At 37.1% G+C, this 22,087-nt stretch overlaps 1 protein-coding gene across 8 annotated transcripts in view; it reads right to left on the bottom strand.

The window, feature by feature from the left end:
* The window catches only part of CCDC138 (coiled-coil domain containing 138), a 110,404-nt gene that overhangs the window by 82,686 nt on the left and 5,631 nt on the right, over positions 1-22,087 (bottom strand). For 5 of the 8 annotated variants that reach the window (XR_005365708.1, XM_038550846.1, XM_038550845.1 and 2 more), the window contains 4 exons: positions 17,276-17,396; positions 14,543-14,670; positions 10,427-10,614; positions 5,956-6,114 (listed from right to left, as the gene is read on the bottom strand). Coding sequence is in view for 6 of the 8 variants with exons in the window: in XM_038550845.1 (XP_038406773.1) it covers positions 5,956-6,114; positions 10,427-10,614; positions 14,543-14,670; positions 17,276-17,396 (596 nt within the window). In the remaining 2 variants the exon portion in view is untranslated. The remainder of the gene's footprint in view (positions 1-5,955; positions 6,115-10,426; positions 10,615-14,542; positions 14,671-17,275; positions 17,397-22,087) is intronic. The other 3 variants (XM_038550843.1, XM_038550849.1, XM_038550844.1) reach the window with 2 other exon arrangements.

Below are 22,087 nucleotides of genomic sequence, written 5' to 3' on the forward strand. Positions count from 1 at the left end.
ACAGTTGGGGACTTTGTCACCTCGCTTATATCAATGGATAGATCATCCAGACAGAATGTCAGTAAGAAAACAGTCATTCTGAACAACACATTAACAGATATATACAGAGCACTCCATCCAAAAACAGAATACACCTTCTTTTCTAGTGCACATGGAAACATACTTTTCCAACCATAGTGGTATGAAACTACAGATCAATTATAAGAAAAATGGAAAAAACCCCACAAATACATGGAGGCTAAACAACATATTACTAATAACCAGTGGATCAACAAAAAAACAGAGGAAATTAAAAAATACCTGAGACAAATGAATATGGAAACACATCATTCAAAAATTTTTAGGACACAACAAAAGAAGTTTAAGAGGGAGATTTACAGCATTACACGCCAACCTCAAGAAACAAGAAAAAAATCTCAAATAAACAATTTAACCTCACACCCTAAAGGAATCAGAAAAAGAAGAACAAAGTCCAAGTTCACAGAAGGAAAGAAAATATAAGTATCATGAGCAGAAATAAATGAAATAGAGACTTTAAAAGCCAGGAGAAAACAGAAAGAGAAAAGATGAACAAAATTATGAGATTTAAAAAGATAAAATAGATAAACCTACAGCCAGATGCACCAAGAAAAAAAGGGAGGACTCAAAAAACTAAAATCCAAAATTAAAGAGAAGTTATAACTGACATCACAGAAATACAAAGACTCATAAGAAACTATTATTAAAAATTATATGCTAAAAACTTGGATGATGTAGAAGAAATGGATAAATTCCTAGAAATATACAATCTTCCAAGATTAAATCAGGAAGAAATAGAAAATCTAAACAGACCAATTACTAGAAATGAAATTGAATTAGTAATCAAAAATGCCCAACAAACAGATGGCTTCAGAGGAAAATTCTACCAAACATTCAAAGCAGAGTTCACATCCATCTTTCTCCCAAATATTCCAAAAAAAAAAAAACTTAAGAGGAAGGAATGCTCCCAAATTCATTCTGTGTGGTCAGCACTACCCTGATATATTCCAGGGATGTAAGAATGGCTCAATATTCACAAATTAATGTGATATGCAATATTAACAAAATGAAGAATGAAAATCGTATGATCATCTCCACAGATGCAGAAAAAAACATTTGTCAAGAGGCAATAACCATTCATGATTAAAACTATTAACAAAGAGAGTATAGAGGGAACATATATCAACATAATAAAGGATATATGAGAAAGCTACAGCTAACATCATACTCAATGGTGAAATGCTTAAAGCTTTTATTCTAAGATTAGGAACAAGACTAGAATGCCTACTTTCACCACTTTTATTCAACATAACACTGGAAAACCTAGCCATAGCAATTAGAGAAGAAAAAGAAAAAGCATCCAAGTTGGTAAGGAAGAAGTAAGACCAACATTATTTGCAGATGACAGTATGTTATATATAGTCAACCCTCAAGAATTCACCAAAAATTATTAGAATATGTGAATTCAGTAAAGTTGCAAGATACAAAAGTAACATACAGAAATCAGTTGTGTTTCTATACTAACGCCAAAATAGCAGAAGGAGAAATTAAAAAAACAATCTCATTTACAATTGCACTAAAACAATAATAAAAATACCTCTGAATTAATTTACCCAAGGAAGTGAAAGACCTGCATTCCAAAAATTATAAGGCATTAATGAAAGACATTGAAGATGTCACAAATAAACAGAAAGATATACCATGCTCATGGATTAGAACAATTAATACTGTTAAAATTTCCATACTACCTAAAGTAATCTACAGAGTCAGTGCAATCCTTACCAAAAATGCCAAAAGCATTTTTCACAGAATTAGAATACTAAAATTTGTTTGGATCACAAAAGACCCCAACAGCCAAAGCAACACTGAGAAAGAAAAACAAACTTGGAGATATCATACTTCCAGATTTCCAACTTTACTACAAAGCTATAGTTATCAAAACAGTATAGTGCTGGCACAAAAACTGATGTGGAGATAAATGGAACAGAACAGAGAGCCAGAATCAAACTCATGCTTATATGGTAATCTACTACAAAGGAGGAAAGAATATACAATAGGGAAAAAATAGTCTCTTTAATAAATAGTGCTGAGAAAACTGAATAGATACATACAAAAGAAACTGGACCACTTTCTCATACTATATACAAAAATAAACTCAGAACGAATTCAAGACCTGAAACCATAAAACTCCTAAAAGAAAACAATGGTAATAAACTCCTGGACATCAGTCTTAACAATATATTTTTGGTCTGTGTTTTCAGGCAAGGGCAACAAAAGCAAAACTAAACAACTGGAGAAAAAAAAATACAATTCAATTTACATCAAACTAAAAAGGTTTTGCACAGTGAAGGAAATCATTAATATAATGGAAAAACAACTTACTGAATAGGAGAAAATATCTGCAAATGATATATCCAATATATATTTGGACACTTGTATTCAAAATATTCAAATAACATGAAGAACTCCTACAACTCAGGGCAGCCCAGGTGGCTCAGCGGTTTAGCGCTGCCTTCAGCCCAGGGTGTGATCCTGGAGACCCGGGACTGACTCCCACATCAGGCTCCCTGCATGGAGCCTGCTTCTTCCTCTACCTGTGTCTCTGCCTCTCTCTGTCTCTCTGTCTCTCTCTCTCTCTCTGTCTCTAATGAATAAATAAATAAATAAAATCTTAAAAAAAAAAAAAAGAACTCATACAAATAAACAAACAATCCAATTGAAAAATAGGAAATGGACCTTAACAGATATTTTTCCAAAGAAGACATACTGATGGCCAAGAGGTACATGAAAAAATGCTCAACTTCACTAGTCTATCAGGGAAATGCAAATCAAAACCACAATGAGATATCACCTTAAACAGTCAGAATGGCTTATATCAAAAACACAAGAAATAAAAATGTTGGCAAGGAGGAGGAGAAAGGGAAACCTCATGCATGAACTGTTGATGCGAATCAGAGCAGCCACTCTGGAAAATACATGGACGTTCCTCAAAAACTTCAAAATAGAACTACCGTATGATCCTGCAACTCTACTTCTGGTTATTTACCTAAAGAAAATGAAAACATTAATTCTAAAAGATATATGCACACCTATATTCACTACAGCATTATTTACAACAGCCAAGATATGGAGGACACCTAGGTGTTCACTGAGAGATGACTGGATAAAGATGCTGCATAAATATACAGTGGAATATTACACAGACTTAAAAAAAGAATCAAATTTTGCCATTTGTGACAACATGAAGGAACCTTGAGGGTATTTATGCTACGTGAAATAAGTCAGAGAAAGACAATCACTACATAACTTCACTTTTACATGAAATAAAAACAAAACAAATGAATTAACAAAATATAACAGAAATAGAAATAGACTCATAAAAGAAAGAACTAGTGCAGCTGCCAGATGGGGAGGGAGGTGGGCAGTGGGCAAAACAGGTAAAGGTAGTCAAAAGGTACAAAATTCCCAGGTATAATAAGTCAGGAATGTAATGTATAGCATAGAGAATATAGTCAATAATATTATAACAGCATTATATAGTGAGAGATGGTAACTAGTTTATCATGGTGAGTGTTTCATAATGCATTTAAAAATGTCAAATCAGGGGATCCCTGGGTGGCGCAGTGGTTTGGCGCCTGCCTTTGGCCCAGGGCGCGATCCTGGAGATCCGGGATCGAGTCCCGCGTCGGGCTCCCGGTGCATGGAGCCTGCTTCTCCCTCTGCCTGTGTCTCTGCCTCTCTCTCTCTCTCTCTCTGTGTGACTATCATAAATAAATAAAGAAAAAATATATATATTAAAAAAATAAAAAATAAAAATAAAATAAAAATAAAAATGTCAAATCAGGGATCCCTGGGTGGTGCATCGGTTTGGCGCCTGCCTTTGGCCCAGGGCGCGATCCTGGAGACCCGGGATCGAATCCCACGTCGGGCTCCCGGTGCATGGAGCCTGCTTCTCTCTCGGCCTGTGTCTCTGCCTCTCTCTCTCTCTCTCTCTGTGACTATCATAAATAAATAAAAATTGAAAAAAATATATTAAAAAAAAAATAAAAATAAAAATGTCAAATCACTACGTTTACATCTGAAACATAAAGTATGTCAATTATACTTCAATTTATAAGTAAACAAACACCTCAATTGGGCTGATTGCTTAAAAAATAGTCTCCAGAGGATTATAACCAGATCCAGAATCTGTACAATATCCAAAAGGTCCCAAATACAATAGGGACAAAAAGTCACTGAGCATACAGACAGCCAGAAAAATGTGACTAAATCTCAAGAAAAATGCCAATCCTTACATGATCCAAACACTGAATTTTTAGATATGTTCCCTGAGGTAAATATGAACAAATATAAATGGAAAGATAAAAATTCTCATAAGGAAAATTAAACTTAATTAAAAGACCATAATTAGCAATCTTAGAACTTTAAAATATTAAAAATAAAATTCACTAGATGATTTCAGTAGCAACATGGAAATAAAAAACAATGAACATAATTGTAGGTAATAGATATTATCAAATCTGAAGAACACAGAAGAAACAAATGAGAAAAAAGAAGCAGAGACTCTGTGGTATAACAGCAAAAGACCTAATATGTAAGTCACCGGAATTACAGGAGAAGAAAGAAGTTGGAAAATTAAAAAATAAGAGAAGAAATATCAGTTGAAAACATCCCAAATTTGGTGAAAGACATTAATTTAAAAAGTCAAAGATATTCAGTTAATCCCAAACAGGATAAACTCAAAGAAAAGTATGTGGAGCTATCTCATAATTAAATGTCTGCTAAAAACCACAGATAAAGAAAAATCGTAATTTTATTTACATAACATTCTGGGAAAGGCAGAAGTACAGGGTCAGAAAATAGGTCAATAGTTATTGGCAGGGGGCACAGAGTGCTAGGGGTGGGTAAGACTACTAGCCTGGAATCTTCAAAGAAAGTCTCACAAAAAAGAAAATGGTTGACTGCTCTAGATTTACAGAAACCAAAAACATATAAAAATCCAGTACAATGCGTGAAATTCTGTCTAGTTCTTTAATCAGAAAATAATAATAAAACATGCTGGGACGTCTGAGTGGCTCAGCAGTTGAGTGTCTGCCTTCAGCTCAGGATGTGATCCCAGCATCCGGGATTGAGTCTCACATCGGGCTCCTTGTGGGGAGCCTGTTTCTCTGACTTTGCCTGTGTCTCTCTTTCTCTCTGTGTCTCTCATGGATAAATAAATAAAATATTTAAAAAATTGTTTTACTGGGGGTTATTCTGTATGTTAGTAAACTGAACACCAATAAAAAATAAATTAAAAAAATTGTTTTAAATAATAATAAAACATGCAATAAAAGATTTCAAGACAATGGGGTACCTGGGTGGCTCAATCAGTTAAGCATCTAACTCTCAGTTTCAGTTTAGATTATGATCTCAGGGTTGTGGGATTGAGCCCCACATCAGGCTCCATGCTCAGTGGGGAGTCTACTTAAGATTCTCTGCCTTAAATAAATAAAAGCTTAAAAAAATAATAATAAAAAAGATTCTCTGCCTCTTCCTCTGCCCCTCACACACACACACTTTCATAAATAAATAAATAAATAAATTCATTCTTAAAAAAAAATTTCAACACCTAACTGGGAAAGTGAATACAGACTATATATCAAGTTAAATTATTCAATTAGCATGAATTTCCTAATATGATAATGATGTGACAAATATCTTTATGCTCAGGAGATACACAGTCCTAAGATTAAGTATTGATAATACTAAGGAAGTTTCAGGGGTGCTGAGTCATGATTTTTGCAAGTTAGTTTCAAATGGTCAGGAAAAAATTGGTGGGGTAAGGAAGGACAAAGAAGAAATAGAGCAAATGTGGCAAAATGCTAATAGTAAGTGAATCTAAATTAAGAAAAACAAATTATAATATTACTCTGAAATCAAATGCTATATAGTTACCTCATTTATAATCTGAAATCTTGTAAGAACCTCTTCTTCAACACCTTTAATTTTACTCAAAGCAGTTTCATGTCTGAAAAGCAGCTGTTCTCTTTCAACTAAAAAACGTTCCCGCTTCTGAAGTTCTTCAGCAAACTCCTGTTGTGCTGCAGTTTCACACTGCATTAAAATGTCAGATTCAAATGTTTTTAGAAAGTTCATTCACAAATTCTACAAATTAGGTTTTATTTACTGAGGCTGTAGCTTAATCAAATGGTATTTAGGATTACATGGGTACAAGTAAAATCTGTATTATAGCAACAGCTAGACTACCACAGCAAGTAAGCTTACACAGAAATTCTATCTTGTTGCAAAATGATGTGACACCATAGTGAGATTCCACCATGAAGACTCTAGAGAATTTGAGGTCTAAAATGCATCAATACTATAGAGAACAATCCCCTATCCAGCTTCTATTCCATGCTCCACTTCAACTGTACCATCTTTTCTTTCCCTATACTCTATCCCCCTCTTCTTCTTGTCCATCACTTAGACTGAAAAATCTTAGCTCTGCATTACAGCTCTAACCTCAATGCCGCGCTGCTCGATACCAATGGAGAAAACACACATCAGAAAAAGTTGTACTATTTTAAATTCAGGGAACCTCTACTGCATTCTCAATGTAGTCCAGAAATCGTTTTATATTTTCATGGTTGGCTCTCTCTCTCCCACTCATCATAGTGCCTGCCTATTTGCCTATTTCAAATCTTCTCTATTCTTTACTTCGAATACCTCTATAGCCAGAAAATAGACTAATAGTTGCCTAGGGTTGACAGGAAATGGGGCGGAGGGTGTCAGGGGAGTGTGGGTGGTTAATGAGGAGAGCGATCTAATGAGTAGGGGGTTTCTTACTTGGATAATGAAAATATTATAAAATTGGCTACGGTGATGGTAGCATAACTCTTTGAATATTCTAAAAATAACTGAATTGTACACTTTATAAAGAAATTTTAAAGAGGCCCTTTTAACATGTGAGAACACAGCAAAAAGATAGCTGTCTGTGAACCAGAAAGTGGGCTCCGAATAGACAATGAATCTGCTAGAGCCTTCATCTTGGACTTTCTAGGTCTGGAATTATTTGATGTGAGTTCATTGTTTCCTTCAGTGCTCAGCAGGCCACTGTGAACGTACATCACATTTTCCCTATTTGAAGATAGCTCAAGATGTATGGAAGTTTTGAATCACTACATTGCACATCTGAAACTAATATAATACTATGTTAACTAATTGAAATTAAAATAAAAACTTAAAAAAAATGTTAACTTTTTTTCTATCATTTCTGGATGTGGAAGTTTTCTGTATGGGACCAGGCCACTACTCTGGAAACCCAATAAGACACTTGCCTTCACCTGTCTCAGGTCCAGCAGTTCTTGAGGCAGATATATATAGCCTTGAAAGAAATGAATTCTAATACAATCACTAACAGATTCCCCATCATTGGTCCACTGTTAATAAAAAATTTGCTGTAATTCTTTTATCTCAGCATATGATGAAATCCAGAAAGTTCTACTATTGTGCTTATATTGTTTAACAAAAAACTGTAGAATTCTAGAGAATCGAAACTTAATTCCTGGACACGGGGTTGTCATCTCATTTACTTTCAACATTTAGATTTGATATAAAAGAAACTGGTCTTTTTACTCAAAGTCCTGTGTATGCACCTGCAGATTACTATCTTGGTTCGCTTAAAAATATGGTCTTATCAGGATCCCTGGGTGGCTCAGCAGTTTAGTGCCTGCCTTCGGCCAAGGGCATAATCCTGGAGTCCAGGGATCGAGTCCTACATTGGGCTCCCTGCATGGAGTCTGCTTCTCCCTCTGCCTGTGTCTCTGCCTCTCTCTCTCTCTCTGTCTCTCATGAATAAATAAATAAAATCTTTAAAAAAAATATATATATATAGTCTTATCATTAGTGTTTCAACTCAGAATCATCTTAATGGATTTAACACTCAAAGGCAAAAAAATGCAAACTACATCAGTGAGGTATCTGTCATATTATGGGAGAAGATAACTCCAGAATGTTGCTGATGGGAATGTAAACTAATAAGCACAGTTACTTTGGAGAACAATTTGGTAGCACCCTACAACTATTACCTCTTGCAGGCTAAGGACACTTAAATAGAGCTAATCATAAAATATAAACTCCATCTTGTATATTTATGTAGACATAAACAAATAGGGGTACCTGAGTAGCTCAATCAGTTAAGTATCTGCCTTCAGCTTAGGTCATGATCCCAGGGTCCCAGGATCAAAACCCCATGCTGGGCTCTCTCCCTTTCCTCTCCCACCCCCACTTGTACATGTGCTCTCTCTCTCAAAAAAAAAAAGCTGTTTATTTAGAGGCTAGAATGCTACATGGCAGGTATGACGAATGAACTAGAACTACATTTTCCAAACACATACAACTAAAAAATTTAGCAACAAATGAAGGATGCTACAAAAAGAAATCCACAATACATCACTACCTACGTAACATTTTAAAACATTCAAAGCAATACGTATATAAGAATATATAAAAGGGTTAAAGAAGAATATAATGGATCTACATCAATTTCAAGGGAGTGCTTAATCCTTGGGAAAAGGAAGAGGGTATGGGATGGAGGAAAGCTGTTTCAACTGTAATTGAAACATTTTATTTTCTTTCAAGTATCAAACAGAATTATTAATAAAATTTTAGCATTATGCAATATGGGCAATGAGTATATAGTTGATGTTATAATATTCCCTATGTTTTTCTATATGTCATAAATATTTTATAAACTTTTATTTTTTTTTTTGAAGATTTCATTTGCTTATTCGTGAGAGACACAGAGAGAGGCAGAGACATAGGCAGAGGGAGAAGCAGGCTCCATGCAGGGAGCCTGATGTAGGACTCGATCCCAGGATCCTGAGATCAGGACCTGAGCCAAAGGCAGATGCTCAACCCAGGCATCTCATTTTATAAACTTTTAAAAACAAAAACACTGTGTTACCTAGAAGAATACTGCAAATGAAAAGATAATATTCATAATAAATGAATTATTTCCTATATAAAAATTAAAGTTACAAATTAAAAAAAAAATAGAATCCTCTCCCTCCAGTTTTGTTTCCTATCTCAGCAAAAAAGGCAGTATCATTTATCCAATAGCCAAATTAATAAAGCTGAATTTCATTCTTGACTGAAACCTACTGTAGACCTCCCACATCAAAACAATCTTCAAGATCTACTGATTCCATCTCTTAAATATGTTTAGAATCCATCTACTTCCCTCTATCCCTACTGCCCTCATCCTAATATCCACCATCAGAATACCTACATCTCTTCACACTCTGCCCTCTCTCTAGATCTCAACTACTGGTGACAGTTTTTAATATCTATATGTAAATGACTCCCAATTTAGATACCCATCCAAGACCTATGTTTTAAATACTGAGCTGGTACATTTAACTACTTACCTTAGGTCTCCCTTAAACTCTCAAACCTAACCAATTCCAAACTAAAATCTTGATCTTTCTCCCTATAATATAATCTGAATTATTCAGACAAAATGAGGTATTAGGGTTTTTTTTTAAGGTATTGGTTTTTTTTTCTAAATGTTTAACTATTTCATCGTATACAAATACAGCAGAATTCCAACTATAACAACTTCAGTCAGCAACTGTGTATTATACATACTTTTGTTCCCTTCTGTACCCCTACCTAGTGGATACTTAATACAAGAATTACATCCTTTGGAAACAAAAAATCTCAAAGAAGACAAAGACCAATGTTCCAAATAGAATTTTGGTGAGAACCGACAAGAGAACTTCTTACAAATAGGTATTTAAAACAATGAATCAGGAACACTACTTCAAAAAAGCATACTTTAGGGAGACCCGGCTGGCTCAGTTAGAGGAGCATGGGACTCTTGGTCTCAGGGTTGTGAGTTCAAGCCCCATGCTGGGTAGAGAGATTACTAAAAGAGTAAACTTAAAAAAAAAAAGTATACCTGGGACACCTGGGTGTCAGGGTGTCATCCTGGAGTCCCAGAATCAAGTCCTGTATCAGGCTCTCCACAGAGAGCCTGCTTTTCTCCCTCTGCCTATGTCTCTGTGTCTTTCATGAATAAATAAATAAAATATTAAAAAAAAGTATACTTTACCAGCAGATTTTATTTCTTAAGCAAGGATGGGATGGAAATAAAGAAATAAACACAAAACACAGAACAGTGTGAAATCTAAGAAATATACCTATACATAAAAAAATCATTTATTTTTTCCCTTAGGGATAAATTTTTCCCTTCAATAACTATCTTAAATGTTTGTTCCTTTTAATAAATTTGTCCTCTTCTACCTTTGTCTTGACATACTTATTTAAATAATTAAAATTAAATACTCCGTATTCAAATTTTATACATGTTTGGTGCACAGAACATAAATATTTCTGAATTTTCAATTCAGTTTTTAGTTCTTACCTGCAGTTTCTGATGTATTTGAAATAATTCATCATATATCTGATTAATCTGATGTGGAAGTATTCTCTGCTTGTTTGGTGCTTTAGATGTTGGATAGCTGACACGTCTGAGAGGGGAGTCACTTTCATCACTACAACATTCAGTCCAATTTCTTAAATTTGAAGCCAAATTGGTTGGCTGGGGAACTGCTAAAAAGAAAAAAATTATAAAGCTTATCAATTTACAGTTTTAAGTATTCTCAGACAGACTACTCTTCAGGATGAGTTACTTTAAATATGAATTTTAGTACTGTTAAAAAGTTTCGAGTATTAGAAACAGTATGGAGGTTCCTCAAAAAGTTAAAAATATAAATAGACCTACCCTACAACCCAGCAATTACACTACTAGGTAGTTATCCAAAGCATACAAAAATAGTGATTCTTTTTTTTTTAATAAGATTTTATTTATCTATCATCTATCTATCTATCTATCTATCTATCTATCTATCTATCTATCTATTTATTTATTTGACAGAGAGAGGGAGCACAAGCCGGGGAAGAGGCAAACAGAGGCAGAGGGAGAAGCAGGCTCCCTATTAAGCAGGGAGCCAAATGCAGGACTTGATCCCAGGACCCTGGGAGCCAAAGGCAGACACTTAATGGACTGAGCCAGCCAGGCGCCGCCAAAAATAGTGATTCGAAAGGACACACACATCTGTTTATAGGAGCAATGTCCACAATAGTCAAAATATGAAAAGAACCCAAATGTCCATGATGAATGGATAAAGATGATGTGGAATATATATATACACACAGAATATCACTCAGCCATCAAAAAGAACGAAATCTTGCCATTTGCAATGACGTGGATGGAGCTGGAGGGTATTATGCTCAGCGAAATAAGTCAGAGAAAGACAAATACCGCATGATTTCACTCATAGGTGGCATTTAAGAAACAAAACAGATGAACATATGGGAAGGGAAGGAAAAATAAGATAAAAACAGAGAGGGAAGCAAATCATAAGAGACTCTTAACTATAGGAACCAAACTATGGGTTGTTGGAGAGGAGGTGAGTGGGGCATGGGAGAACAGACATTTCTGGTGGGCATTAAGGAGGGCACTTTGATGATACTGTTTCCCTCAGGGATAGCTATTACAAGGTAAACTTTCTCAGAGTATGGCTACTGGAGCTATCTTAACACTCACCCACACTGACAACTATGCAAAATAGAGAAATAAAGGAAAAAGAAGAAAATACAAAAAAAAAAAAAAGGAGGGCACTTGATGTAATGAGCACTGTTATCTGCAACTAATGAACCACTAAATTCTACCTCTGAAACTTAAAAAAAACACTAGATGTTAACTAAATTGAATTCAAATTAAAAAAAAATTTAAGTCTCCAATATTATATGCAGAAAGAATTATATAGCAAACGTGGTAAAATGTTAAAATTTAGAAAAACCTGTCTGAAGGCCTTACAGAAATTCTCTATGCTCTTCCTGTATGTCTGAAATTATTTCAAAATAGATTTTAAAGTGCATGAAAACACTTATGTATGAACCACCTAGGCCAAGAAATGTAAAGTTACTTCAGAAACCCCTAATCACATTCTTTTCTCTTCCCTAAAACCAAACTAATCTCTAACCAAAATATAGCATTAATCATTGCTTTATTTTTAAGTTTTTACTATCTGGGTAAAAATTAAAAGATTTTTAAGACCTTGTTTTGCCTGTTTTGTTTTTTAAGATTTTATTTATTTATTCATAAAAGACACACAGAGAGAGAGAGGCAGAGACATAGGCAGAGGGAGAAGCAGGCTCCATGCAGGGAGCCCGATGTAGGACTCGATCCTGGGACTCCAGGATTACGCCCTGGGCTGAAGGCAGGTGTTCAACCGCTGAACCACCCAGGCATCCCGTTTTGACTGGTTTTAAACACTATATAATGTCTGTAGTTTATATAATGATGTAATCATGTAATTTCTATAACCTTTAAATATGTTCTTGAATTAATGACAGAATCAGGGTTAGGGTTAGGGTTGGGGCTAGAGATTACTAAAAAAATAAACTAAAAAAAAAAGTATACTTTACCAGAAGATTTTAACTCTTAAGCAAGGATGGGATGGAAATAAAGAAATAAACACAAACACTGAACAGTCTGAAATCTAAGAAATACACCTATACAAACTTATAACCCTGAGATCAAGAGTTGCATGCTCTACCATCTGAGCCAGCCAGATCCCTTGACAAAGCTACTTTTATCCTATTTTGTATTTTTATATGCCAACGTTTTACTACAGGTGGCTATTTGAGCTCTTTGTCGCCACAGGTGCCCTACAGTCTTGCATGTGGCTGCTGGTACACGTGTTTAAGAGTTTCTCCAGGGTAAATGACTAACAGCAACATTGCTGGATCACAGGGAACATGTGCAGGTTCAACTGTGCTAGTGATGACAAAATGCTTGCCAAGGTAGTTATATTAATTTACTCTCCCAACAGCAACGGACGAACAAGTTCCTCTTGCTTCACTTCTTTGCCAACACTGCACTGCCAGAATTTATTTTCTGTTAGTTTTAACTTGCATTAGCCTTCCTGGGAACCCTAGCTTTAAGAAAGGGGTTTCCTATTGTACTCCGCATCTTGGACAGACTCTAGGGAGCCAAAATAAAGAATAACATGAATTTTTAACAAAGAAAAAAGTTTTAGGGTGCTTGGTGGCTCAATCGGTTAAGTACCAACTCTTGATTTCAATTCAGATCATGATCTCAGAGAGTGAGATCGAGCCCCATGTGGGGCTCTGCACTCTGTGCAGAGTCACCCTGGGATTCTTTCTCCCTCACCCTCTGTCCCCCACCCCCCTGCTCCTCACTTGTGCATGCAAGCAGGCCCATTCTATAAATTTAAAAAATATTTAAATAGAAAAAGAAAAAAGTTCCACTTCACTTAATTCAGCAAATGCCCTTAAAGTAAAAGTTTCATTTTTTAAAAGATTTCATCTATTTACTTATTTAGCACATGTATTCACAGGAGGGGAGGAGGGGCAGAGGGAGAGAGAAAGAAAGAATCCCAAGCTGACTCCAGCAGAGTACAGAGCCTTACACTGGGCTTGATCAGAGGACCCTGAAATCACAACCCTAGTAGAAATCAAGAGTCAGACACCCAACCAACTGAACTACCCAGGTCCCCCTAAAGTGAAAGGCACTTTCACTGCTTTGCTTGCTTCTCTAGGTTCTCATCTCACAATCTGTAGTTTAAATATTACTTAATTATGTCAACTTCTAAATACATTCAACTTTTTTTTTCATTATCCTATATTTTCAGTGGGAAAAGCTGTAAAACAGCAAGAAATATAAGTCCAGGCACAATTACTTTTCATTTTCCTCAAATGCTGAGATGAATGGGAAAAGGATGAAAGAGAGTGGGAAGGGACAAATGAGTATATGTTCTGTGTAGACAATGTATGCCCAGAAGAGATGCACAAAGGCTATCAAAGGAGCAATACTGTTCTCAAAGTCTTATAGCCAAGAGGAAGCCATTTCTGGTTGCCTCCTTCCTTGAAATCTCAACATGCAGCCACATGCAGAGAGTTACTAAAAAAGTACCTGAAGAAGTCATACCTTAAGTAATCTGGAGTACTGTCTTAAAATAGTCAAAGATTACTCAAATCTACCACAGTATTTAGTGACTTCCTAACCAATACTTAAATGAAAAAATATGAAGAAATTATAAAAAAGTATGAAGAAATATGAAAAAATTATAAAAAGTATTCACTTGATTGCTAACTTACTACTTGATAATTTGAGAGCAGTGGGATACTACTGGAAAATAATGATGCTTACTTTTCTCTTCTCCTTTAATTAATAATCAGTTACTATCCCATGGCTTACAAAAATGCAGAACACAGAAATATACAGACACCTGAGGACCAGAGTTATTACTAAAGGATAAGCTTTATGTGCTCTATTTGACAAAACCTTTTTTTTTTCTTTAAGATTTTATTTTTAAGTAATCTCTACACCCAATGTGCGGCTCAAACTTACAACCTTGAGATAAAGAGTTGCATGCTCTACCAACTGAGCCAGCCAGATGCCCTGACAAAGCTACTTTGAAGTAATTGTTCTAAAATGAATATCTCTTACCTTTTTCTATATCTTTAAAAGACTGCTTGGTTAACTTAGAGGTACTAATTCTAGGATCATTCTCAATTAACTCTTCTTTTGTTTCTTGTTGCTTCAAATCTTGAAAAGAATCCAGTTCATCATCTAGGCTTTAAAAAAAATAAATTTATTACAGCATTCTGGAAGTTTACTGTAGCATTTTAAAAAATAAAACTGCTTTATTATTAACAGCATAACAATTGAAAAAATGTAATAAGTAAACATTTTTAAAAATGGAAAACAGGGCAGCCCGGGTGGCCCAGTGGCTTAGCGCTGCCTTCAGTCCAGGACCTGATCCTGGAGACCGGGATCAAGTCCCACATCAGGCTCCCTAAATGGAGGCTGCTTCTCCCTCTGCCTGTATCTCTGCCCCTCTCTCTCTCTCTCTCTCTCTCTGTGTTTTTCATGAATAAATAAAATATTTTTATTTTTTTAAAAAAGGAAAACATAAAAATGTGAAAAGTAACAGTCACTGACCTTAAAAATTCACTACAGGTATCTTTCTACATATTCCAATGGGCTTAATCTAAAATGACATATAGAGGGGATCCGTGGGTGGCTCAGCGGTTTGGTGCCTGCCTTTGGCCCAGGGCACAATCCTGGAGTCCCGGGATCAAGTCCTGCATCGGGCTCCCAGCATGGAGCCTGCTTCTCCATTCTGCCTGTGTCTCTGCCTCTCTCTCTGTGTCTATCATAAATAAATAAATAAATAAATCTTTAAAAAAAAATAAAATAAAATGACATATAGAGCTGTAGAATGCTCTATAACCATCAAACTCTTTTCATTCCTTATACTTCTGTAAGGTAGATATCACAGGTACTGTTAGCTATAATTTTAGCTAAAAGAATTAACATTTAACAGAAAGAAATTAAACTAGTTAGAAGCAGAACTAGAACCTCAGGTATTGGGGCAGCCCGGGTGGCTCAGCGGTTTAGTGCTGCCTTCAGCCCAGGCCACGATCCTGGAGACCCAGGACTGAGTCCCATGTCGGGCTCCCTGCATGGAGCCTGCTTCTCCCTCTGCCTGTGTCTCTCTGCCTCTCTCTCTGTGTGTGTCTCTCATGAATAAATAAATAAAATTAAAAAAAAACATCTCAGGTGTTCTCTCCAAAAAGATGGTCTCAAAGTTTAAATTTCTAGAGCAGTGCTGTTCAAAGGAATATAATTCAAGTCACATTAGGCAATTTAAAATTCTCTAGTAGCCATATTAAAAACATCAAGACAGGAAAGCCTGGGTGGCTCAGCAGTTTAGCGCCTGCCTTCAGCCCAGGGCATGATCCGGGACTCTTGGGATCAAGTCCCACATCAGGCTCCCTGCATGGAACCTGCTTCTCCTTCTGCCTGTGTCTCTGCCTCCCTCTCTCTCTCTCTCTCTCTCTGTGTCTCTCGTGAATAAATAAAAATAAAATCTTAAAAAAAAAAACACACATAAAGACACAAAATTTTAACATGTATTATACTTAACCCACTATATCCAAAAGATTAATATATAATCAATACGAAAAATTATTAACGTATTTTGTATTCTTTTATCCATCTTTAAAATCCAGTGTATATTTTGTACTTCTATTTTAAGTACTCAATAGCCACCTGTGCCCTATGGCTACTATGCTAGACAGCACTATAATTCTAGACTAGATCATAATGAGAGATTGTGAAAAAGCTGTCCAATGTAATAAAAACTTTCATAGTTCAAAAGCTTCAAATTATAACTTGAAATATACCCAGGTCATTTATGAAAACAAAAAAATGGTATCAGTTAACATATGAAACTAATTTCCAGAAATTCATAATTATCTGAAAACAATGTTTACTTTCCTTACTCTATATTCAATCTACCTCTTGTCCAAATCTTAAATCCAGATCAACAAAGCAACTTGGTGAATGCCAAATGAAACAGTAAATAACAATAATAGTACATCTGAATGCTTTTCAATATACTAAGCACTGTTCTAAGTGTTTTACATTTAAGCAGAGAATGAGAAAATTATGTAAAAAAATTCAAGCTCCCAAATATCAATTACATTAATAATATCCATATATTTTAGGCACTGTTATCTTTTCTTCTCCCCACGATTATCTCAATATTTACTGTATATATACATCTTTATGGTTTAACATTATTCCAAAACGTTCACTACTTCTTGATATCCATAGCACTTCCTTCTGCCACTTATTTCTGACATTTAAAAGTATCTAATTCACAATTTTATTTCACCTTAGCTGCCACTGTTTTTATACTGTTTTCACCCACTCACAACCCAGCATTCTGCATATTTGTAGTTATCATTTCCCTAGACTGATTTCCTCAATCTCTTTCAACTACCTAAAATATAACTTACCACACTAGTAGACACACAATGGATACAGTTAAATATCACTAATAAACCTGCATTCATTTTTGTCCTGGCTCCTTTAACCAAAAAAAGGGGGAGGGGGCAAGGTCTTCATTTGGGTCCTGGATGAATAATCATAAAAATAATTTTTCATTTTTCATACTGTATAACTCTGCATTATACCACTAGCCATAATGCTTTTATCACAGAGATTCTCAGTAAAAATTAATAAATCAGTCTCTTCAACCATTCAGCAGGCTCCAGAATGCTTGCATGTCCTCTCAGAAAAAAAGCAAAGACGTAAAGAATCCACCCTTTAACTTCTCCATTTTTTAGATACCAAAGGGATAGTAATACTAAGGATTGAGGGGTACTTTACCAATTCACATTTAAGAGTTTGAATGAACTACAAAGCGGTGTTGTGCAATGTTTTCTTTCATCAGAGTGACACCTCAAAGATGAACCCACTTTATCTCCAGATGAGAAGATGTCCAAATCATCTGTTAACAAAAAAGAAAACAGCAGAGATTACTAAGATCACATACTAATCTCATTCTAGGCTTCTGAAGGTAAGACAGCAAAATTACCTAATGATTTATCTGTATGTCTGTGTAATGCAAACTTCAGAAAATAGGCATCAGTTCCTATATAGCACTTTACTCATTACAAAATGTTTTCATTTATTACCTTATTTGATCTTAGCAACAACTAGTTTACTGTGAAGTAAGGAGAATGGGTGCCTTTAACCCTATTCTAATGGTGTGAAGTCTAAGGACCACAGAAGTTATGTGAAGTTATCCAAGTAACAGAACCAGCAAATGGAAAGATTAAAATTCAGAATCCTGTCTTCTTTCTACCTATCATGATATTTCATCAGTCCTCAAATATTAAACATTTTATTTTTTAATTTTATATATTCTAAACACTAAACATTTTTTTTATTAGAGAGAGAGAGCATGAGTGGGAGGGGCAGAGAGAAAGAGAGAGAATCTCAAGCAGACTGCATTGACAGTGGAGCCAAACCCAGGGGCTTGATCTCATGATCCTGAAATCATGACCTGAACTGAAATCAAGAATCAGACACTTAACTGACTGTGCCACCCAGATGCCCCTAAACACTAAACATTTAACAGACTGTTAGCCTATATCTAAATTCAGTGAATAAAATGCAAAGAGAGCCTCTCTGATAAGAAATACAGAAATATTTTTTAAGATCTTTAAAAAATTTCTGGGAGGAGGGGCAAGATGGCAGAAGAGTAGGGTCTCCAAATCACCTGTCTCCACCAAATTACCTAGAAAACCTTCAAATTATCCTGAAAATCTATGAATTCGGCCTGAGAATTAAAGAGAGAACACCTGGAATGCTACAGTGAGAAGAGTTTGTGCTTCTATCAAGGTAGGAAGACGGGAAAAAAGAAATAAAGAAACCAAAGGCCTCCAAGGGGGAGGGGCCCCGCGAGGAGCCAGGCTGAGGCCGGGGCGAGTGTCCCCAGGACAGGAGAGCCCCGTCCCGGAGACGCAGGAGCTGCACCAACCTTCCTGGGCGGAAAGGGGCTCGCAGGGAGGTGGAGCAGGACCCAGAAGGGCGAGGATGCCCTCGGGCTCCCCGGGACAGTAACAGACACCTGCGCCCCGGGAGAGCCCGCCGAGCTCCCTAAGGGCTGCAGCGCGCACGGCGGGACCCGGAGTAGCTCGGAGGGGCTCGGGCGGCGGCTCTGCGGAGGGGGCTGCGGGGCAGGAGCAGCTCGAGGGGGGCTCGGGCGGAGGCTCCGCGGAGGGGGCTGCGGGGCGGGAGCTCGAATCCAACAGCGCAGGCCCCCGGGGCACAGGGCGCCGGGACACAGCCCAGGATCCGGCCTCCCCCGGGGCAGGCAGAGGCCGGGAGGGCCCAGGACAGCGAGGACGAGGACGCTCCTGCCCCGAGCTGAGCAGATCAGTGGCCCTGCCCCGGAGCCTCCAGGCCCTGCAGACGGAGAGCTCCGGAGTTCCTGCCGGAGCTGAATCCAAGTTTCCAGAGCTGGCCCCGCCACTGCGGTTGTTCCTCCTGGGGCCTCACGGGGTAAACAACCCCCACTGAGCCCTGCACCAGGCAGGGGCACAGCAGCTCCCCCAACTGCTAACACCTGAAAATCAGCACAGCAGGCCCCTCCCCCAGAAGACCAGCTAGACGGACAAGTTCCAGGAGAAGCCAAGGGACTTAAAGTACACAGAATCAGAAGATACTCCCCCGTGGTTCTTTTTTTTTTTGTTTTGCTTTTTGATTTGTTTCCTTCCCCCACACCCCTTTTTTCTCCTTTCTTTCTTTTTCTTTCTCTTTTTCTTCTTTTTTTTTTTGTTTTTTTTTTTCTTCCTTTTTTTTCTCTTTCTCTTTTCTTTCTTCTTTCCCTCCTCTCTTTTTCTCCTTTTCCCAATACAACTTGCTTTTGGCCACTCTGCACTGAGCAAAATGACTAGAAGGAAAACCTCACCTCAAAATAAAGAATCAGAAACAGTCCTCTCTCCCACAGAGTTACAAAGTCTGGATTACAATTCAATGTCAGAAAGCCAATTCAGAAGCACTATTATACAGCTACTGGTGGCTCTAGAAAAAAGCACAAAGGACTCAAGAGACTTCATGACTGCAGAATTTAGAGCTATACAGGCAGAAATTAAAAATCAATTGAATGAGATGCAATCCAAACTAGAAGTCCTAATGACCAGGGTTAACGAGGTGGAAGAACAAGGGAGTGACATAGAAGACAAGTTGATGGCAAAGAGGGAAACTGAGGAAAAAAGAGACAAACAATTAAAAGACCATGAAGATAGATTAAGGGAAATAAACGACAGCCTGAGGAAGAAAAACATACGTTTAATTGGTGTTCCCGAGGGTGCCGAAAGGGACAGAGGGCCAGAATATGTATTTAAACAAATTCTAGCTGAAAACTTTCCTAATCTGGGAAGGGAAACAGGCATTCAGATCCAGGAAATAGAGAGATCCCCCCCTAAAATCAATGAAAACCATTCAACACCTCGACATTTAATAGTGAAGCTTGCAAATTCCAAAGATAAAGAGAAGAAAGATCCTTAAAGCAGCAAGAGACAAGAAATCCCTGACTTTTATGGGGAGGAGTATTAGGGTAACAGCAGACTCTCCACAGAGACCTGGCAGGCCAGAAAGGGCTGGCAGGATATATTCAGGGTCCTAAATGAGAAAGAACATGCAACCAAGAATACTTTATCCAGCAAGGCTCTCATTCAAAATGGAAGGAGAGATAAAGAGCTTCCAAGACAGGCAGGAACTGAAAGAATATGTGACCTCCATACCAGCTCTGCAAGAAATTTTAAGGGGGACTCTTAAAATTCCCCTTTAAGAAGAAGTTCAGTGGAACAGTCCAAAAAAACAAGGACTGAATAGATACCATGAAGACACTAAATTCATATCTCTCAATAGTAACTCTGAATGTGAAAGGGCTTAATGACCCCATCAAAAGGCGCAGGGTTTCAGACTGGATAAAAAAGCAGGACCCATCTATTTGCTGTCTACAAGAGACTCATTTTAGACAGAAGGACACCTACAGCCTGAAAATAAAAGGTTGGAGAACCATTTACCATTCGAATGGTCCTCAAAAGAAAGCAGGGGTAGCCATCCTTATATCAGATAAACTAAAATTTACCCCGAAGACTGTAGTGAGAGATGAAGAGGGACACTATATCATACTTAAAGGATCTATTCAACAAGAGGACTTAACAATCCTCAATATATATGCCCCGAATGTGGGAGCTGCCAAATATATAAATCAATTATTAACCAAAGTGAAGAAATACTTAGATAATAATACACTTATACTTGGTGACTTCAATCTAGCTCTTTCTATACTCGATAGGTCTTCTAAGCACAACATCTCCAAAGAAACGAGAGCTTTAAATGATACACTAGACCAGATGGATTTCACAGATATCTATAGAACTTTACATCCAAACTCAACTGAATACACATTTTTCTCAAGTGCACATGGAACTTTCTCCAGAATAGACCACATATTGAGTCACAAATCGGGTCTGAACCGATACCAAAAGACTGGGATCGTCCCCTGCATATTCTCAGACCATAATGCCTTGAAATTAGAACTAAATCACAACAAGAAGTTTGGAAGGACCTCAAACACGTGGAGGTTAAGGACCATCCTGCTAAAAGATGAAAGGGTCAACCAGGAAATTAAGGAAGAATTAAAAAGATTCATGGAAACTAATGAGAATGAAGATACAACCATTCAAAATCTTTGGGATGCAGCAAAAGCAGTCCTAAGGGGGAAATATATCACAATACAAGCATCCATTCAAAAACTGGAAAGAACTCAAATACAGAAGCTAACCTTACACATAAAGGAGCTAGAGAAAAAACAGCAAATAGATCCTACACCCAAGAGAAGAAGGGAGTTAATAAAGATTCGAGCAGAACTCAACGAAATCGAGACCAGAAGAACTGTGGAACAGATCAACAGAACCAGGAGTTGGTTCTTTGAAAGAATTAATAAGATAGATAAGCCATTAGCCAGCCTTATTAAAAAGAAGAGAGAGAAGACTCAAATTAATAAAATCATAAATGAGAAAGGAGAGATCACTACCAACACCAAGGAAATACAAACGATTTTAAAAACATATTATGAACAGCTATACGCCAATAAATTAGGCAATCTAGAAGAAATGGACGCATTCCTGGAAAGCCACAAACTACCAAAACTGGAACAGGAAGAAATAGAAAACCTGAACAGGCCAATAACCAGGGAGGAAATTGAAGCAGTCATCAAAAACCTCCCAAGACACAAGAGTCCAGGGCCAGATGGCTTCCCAGGGGAATTTTATCAAACGTTTAAAGAAGAAACCATACCTATTCTCCTAAAGCTGTTTGGAAAAATAGAAAGAGATGGAGTACTTCCAAATTCGTTCTATGAGGCCAGCATCACCTTAATTCCGAAACCAAAGACCCCACCAAAAAGGAGAATTACAGACCAATATCCCTGATGAACATGGATGCAAAAATTCTCAACAAGATACTAGCCAATAGGATCCAACAGTACATTAAGAAAATTATTCACCATGACCAAGTAGGATTTATCCCTGGGACACAAGGCTGGTTCAACACCCGTAAAACAATCAATGTGATTCATCATATCAGCAAGAGAAAAACCAAGAACCATATGATCCTCTCATC

Source organism: Canis lupus, chromosome 10 (assembly GCF_011100685.1).
Source record: "Canis lupus familiaris isolate Mischka breed German Shepherd chromosome 10, alternate assembly UU_Cfam_GSD_1.0, whole genome shotgun sequence".
In the NCBI taxonomy this organism is placed as follows: domain Eukaryota; kingdom Metazoa; phylum Chordata; class Mammalia; order Carnivora; family Canidae; genus Canis; species Canis lupus.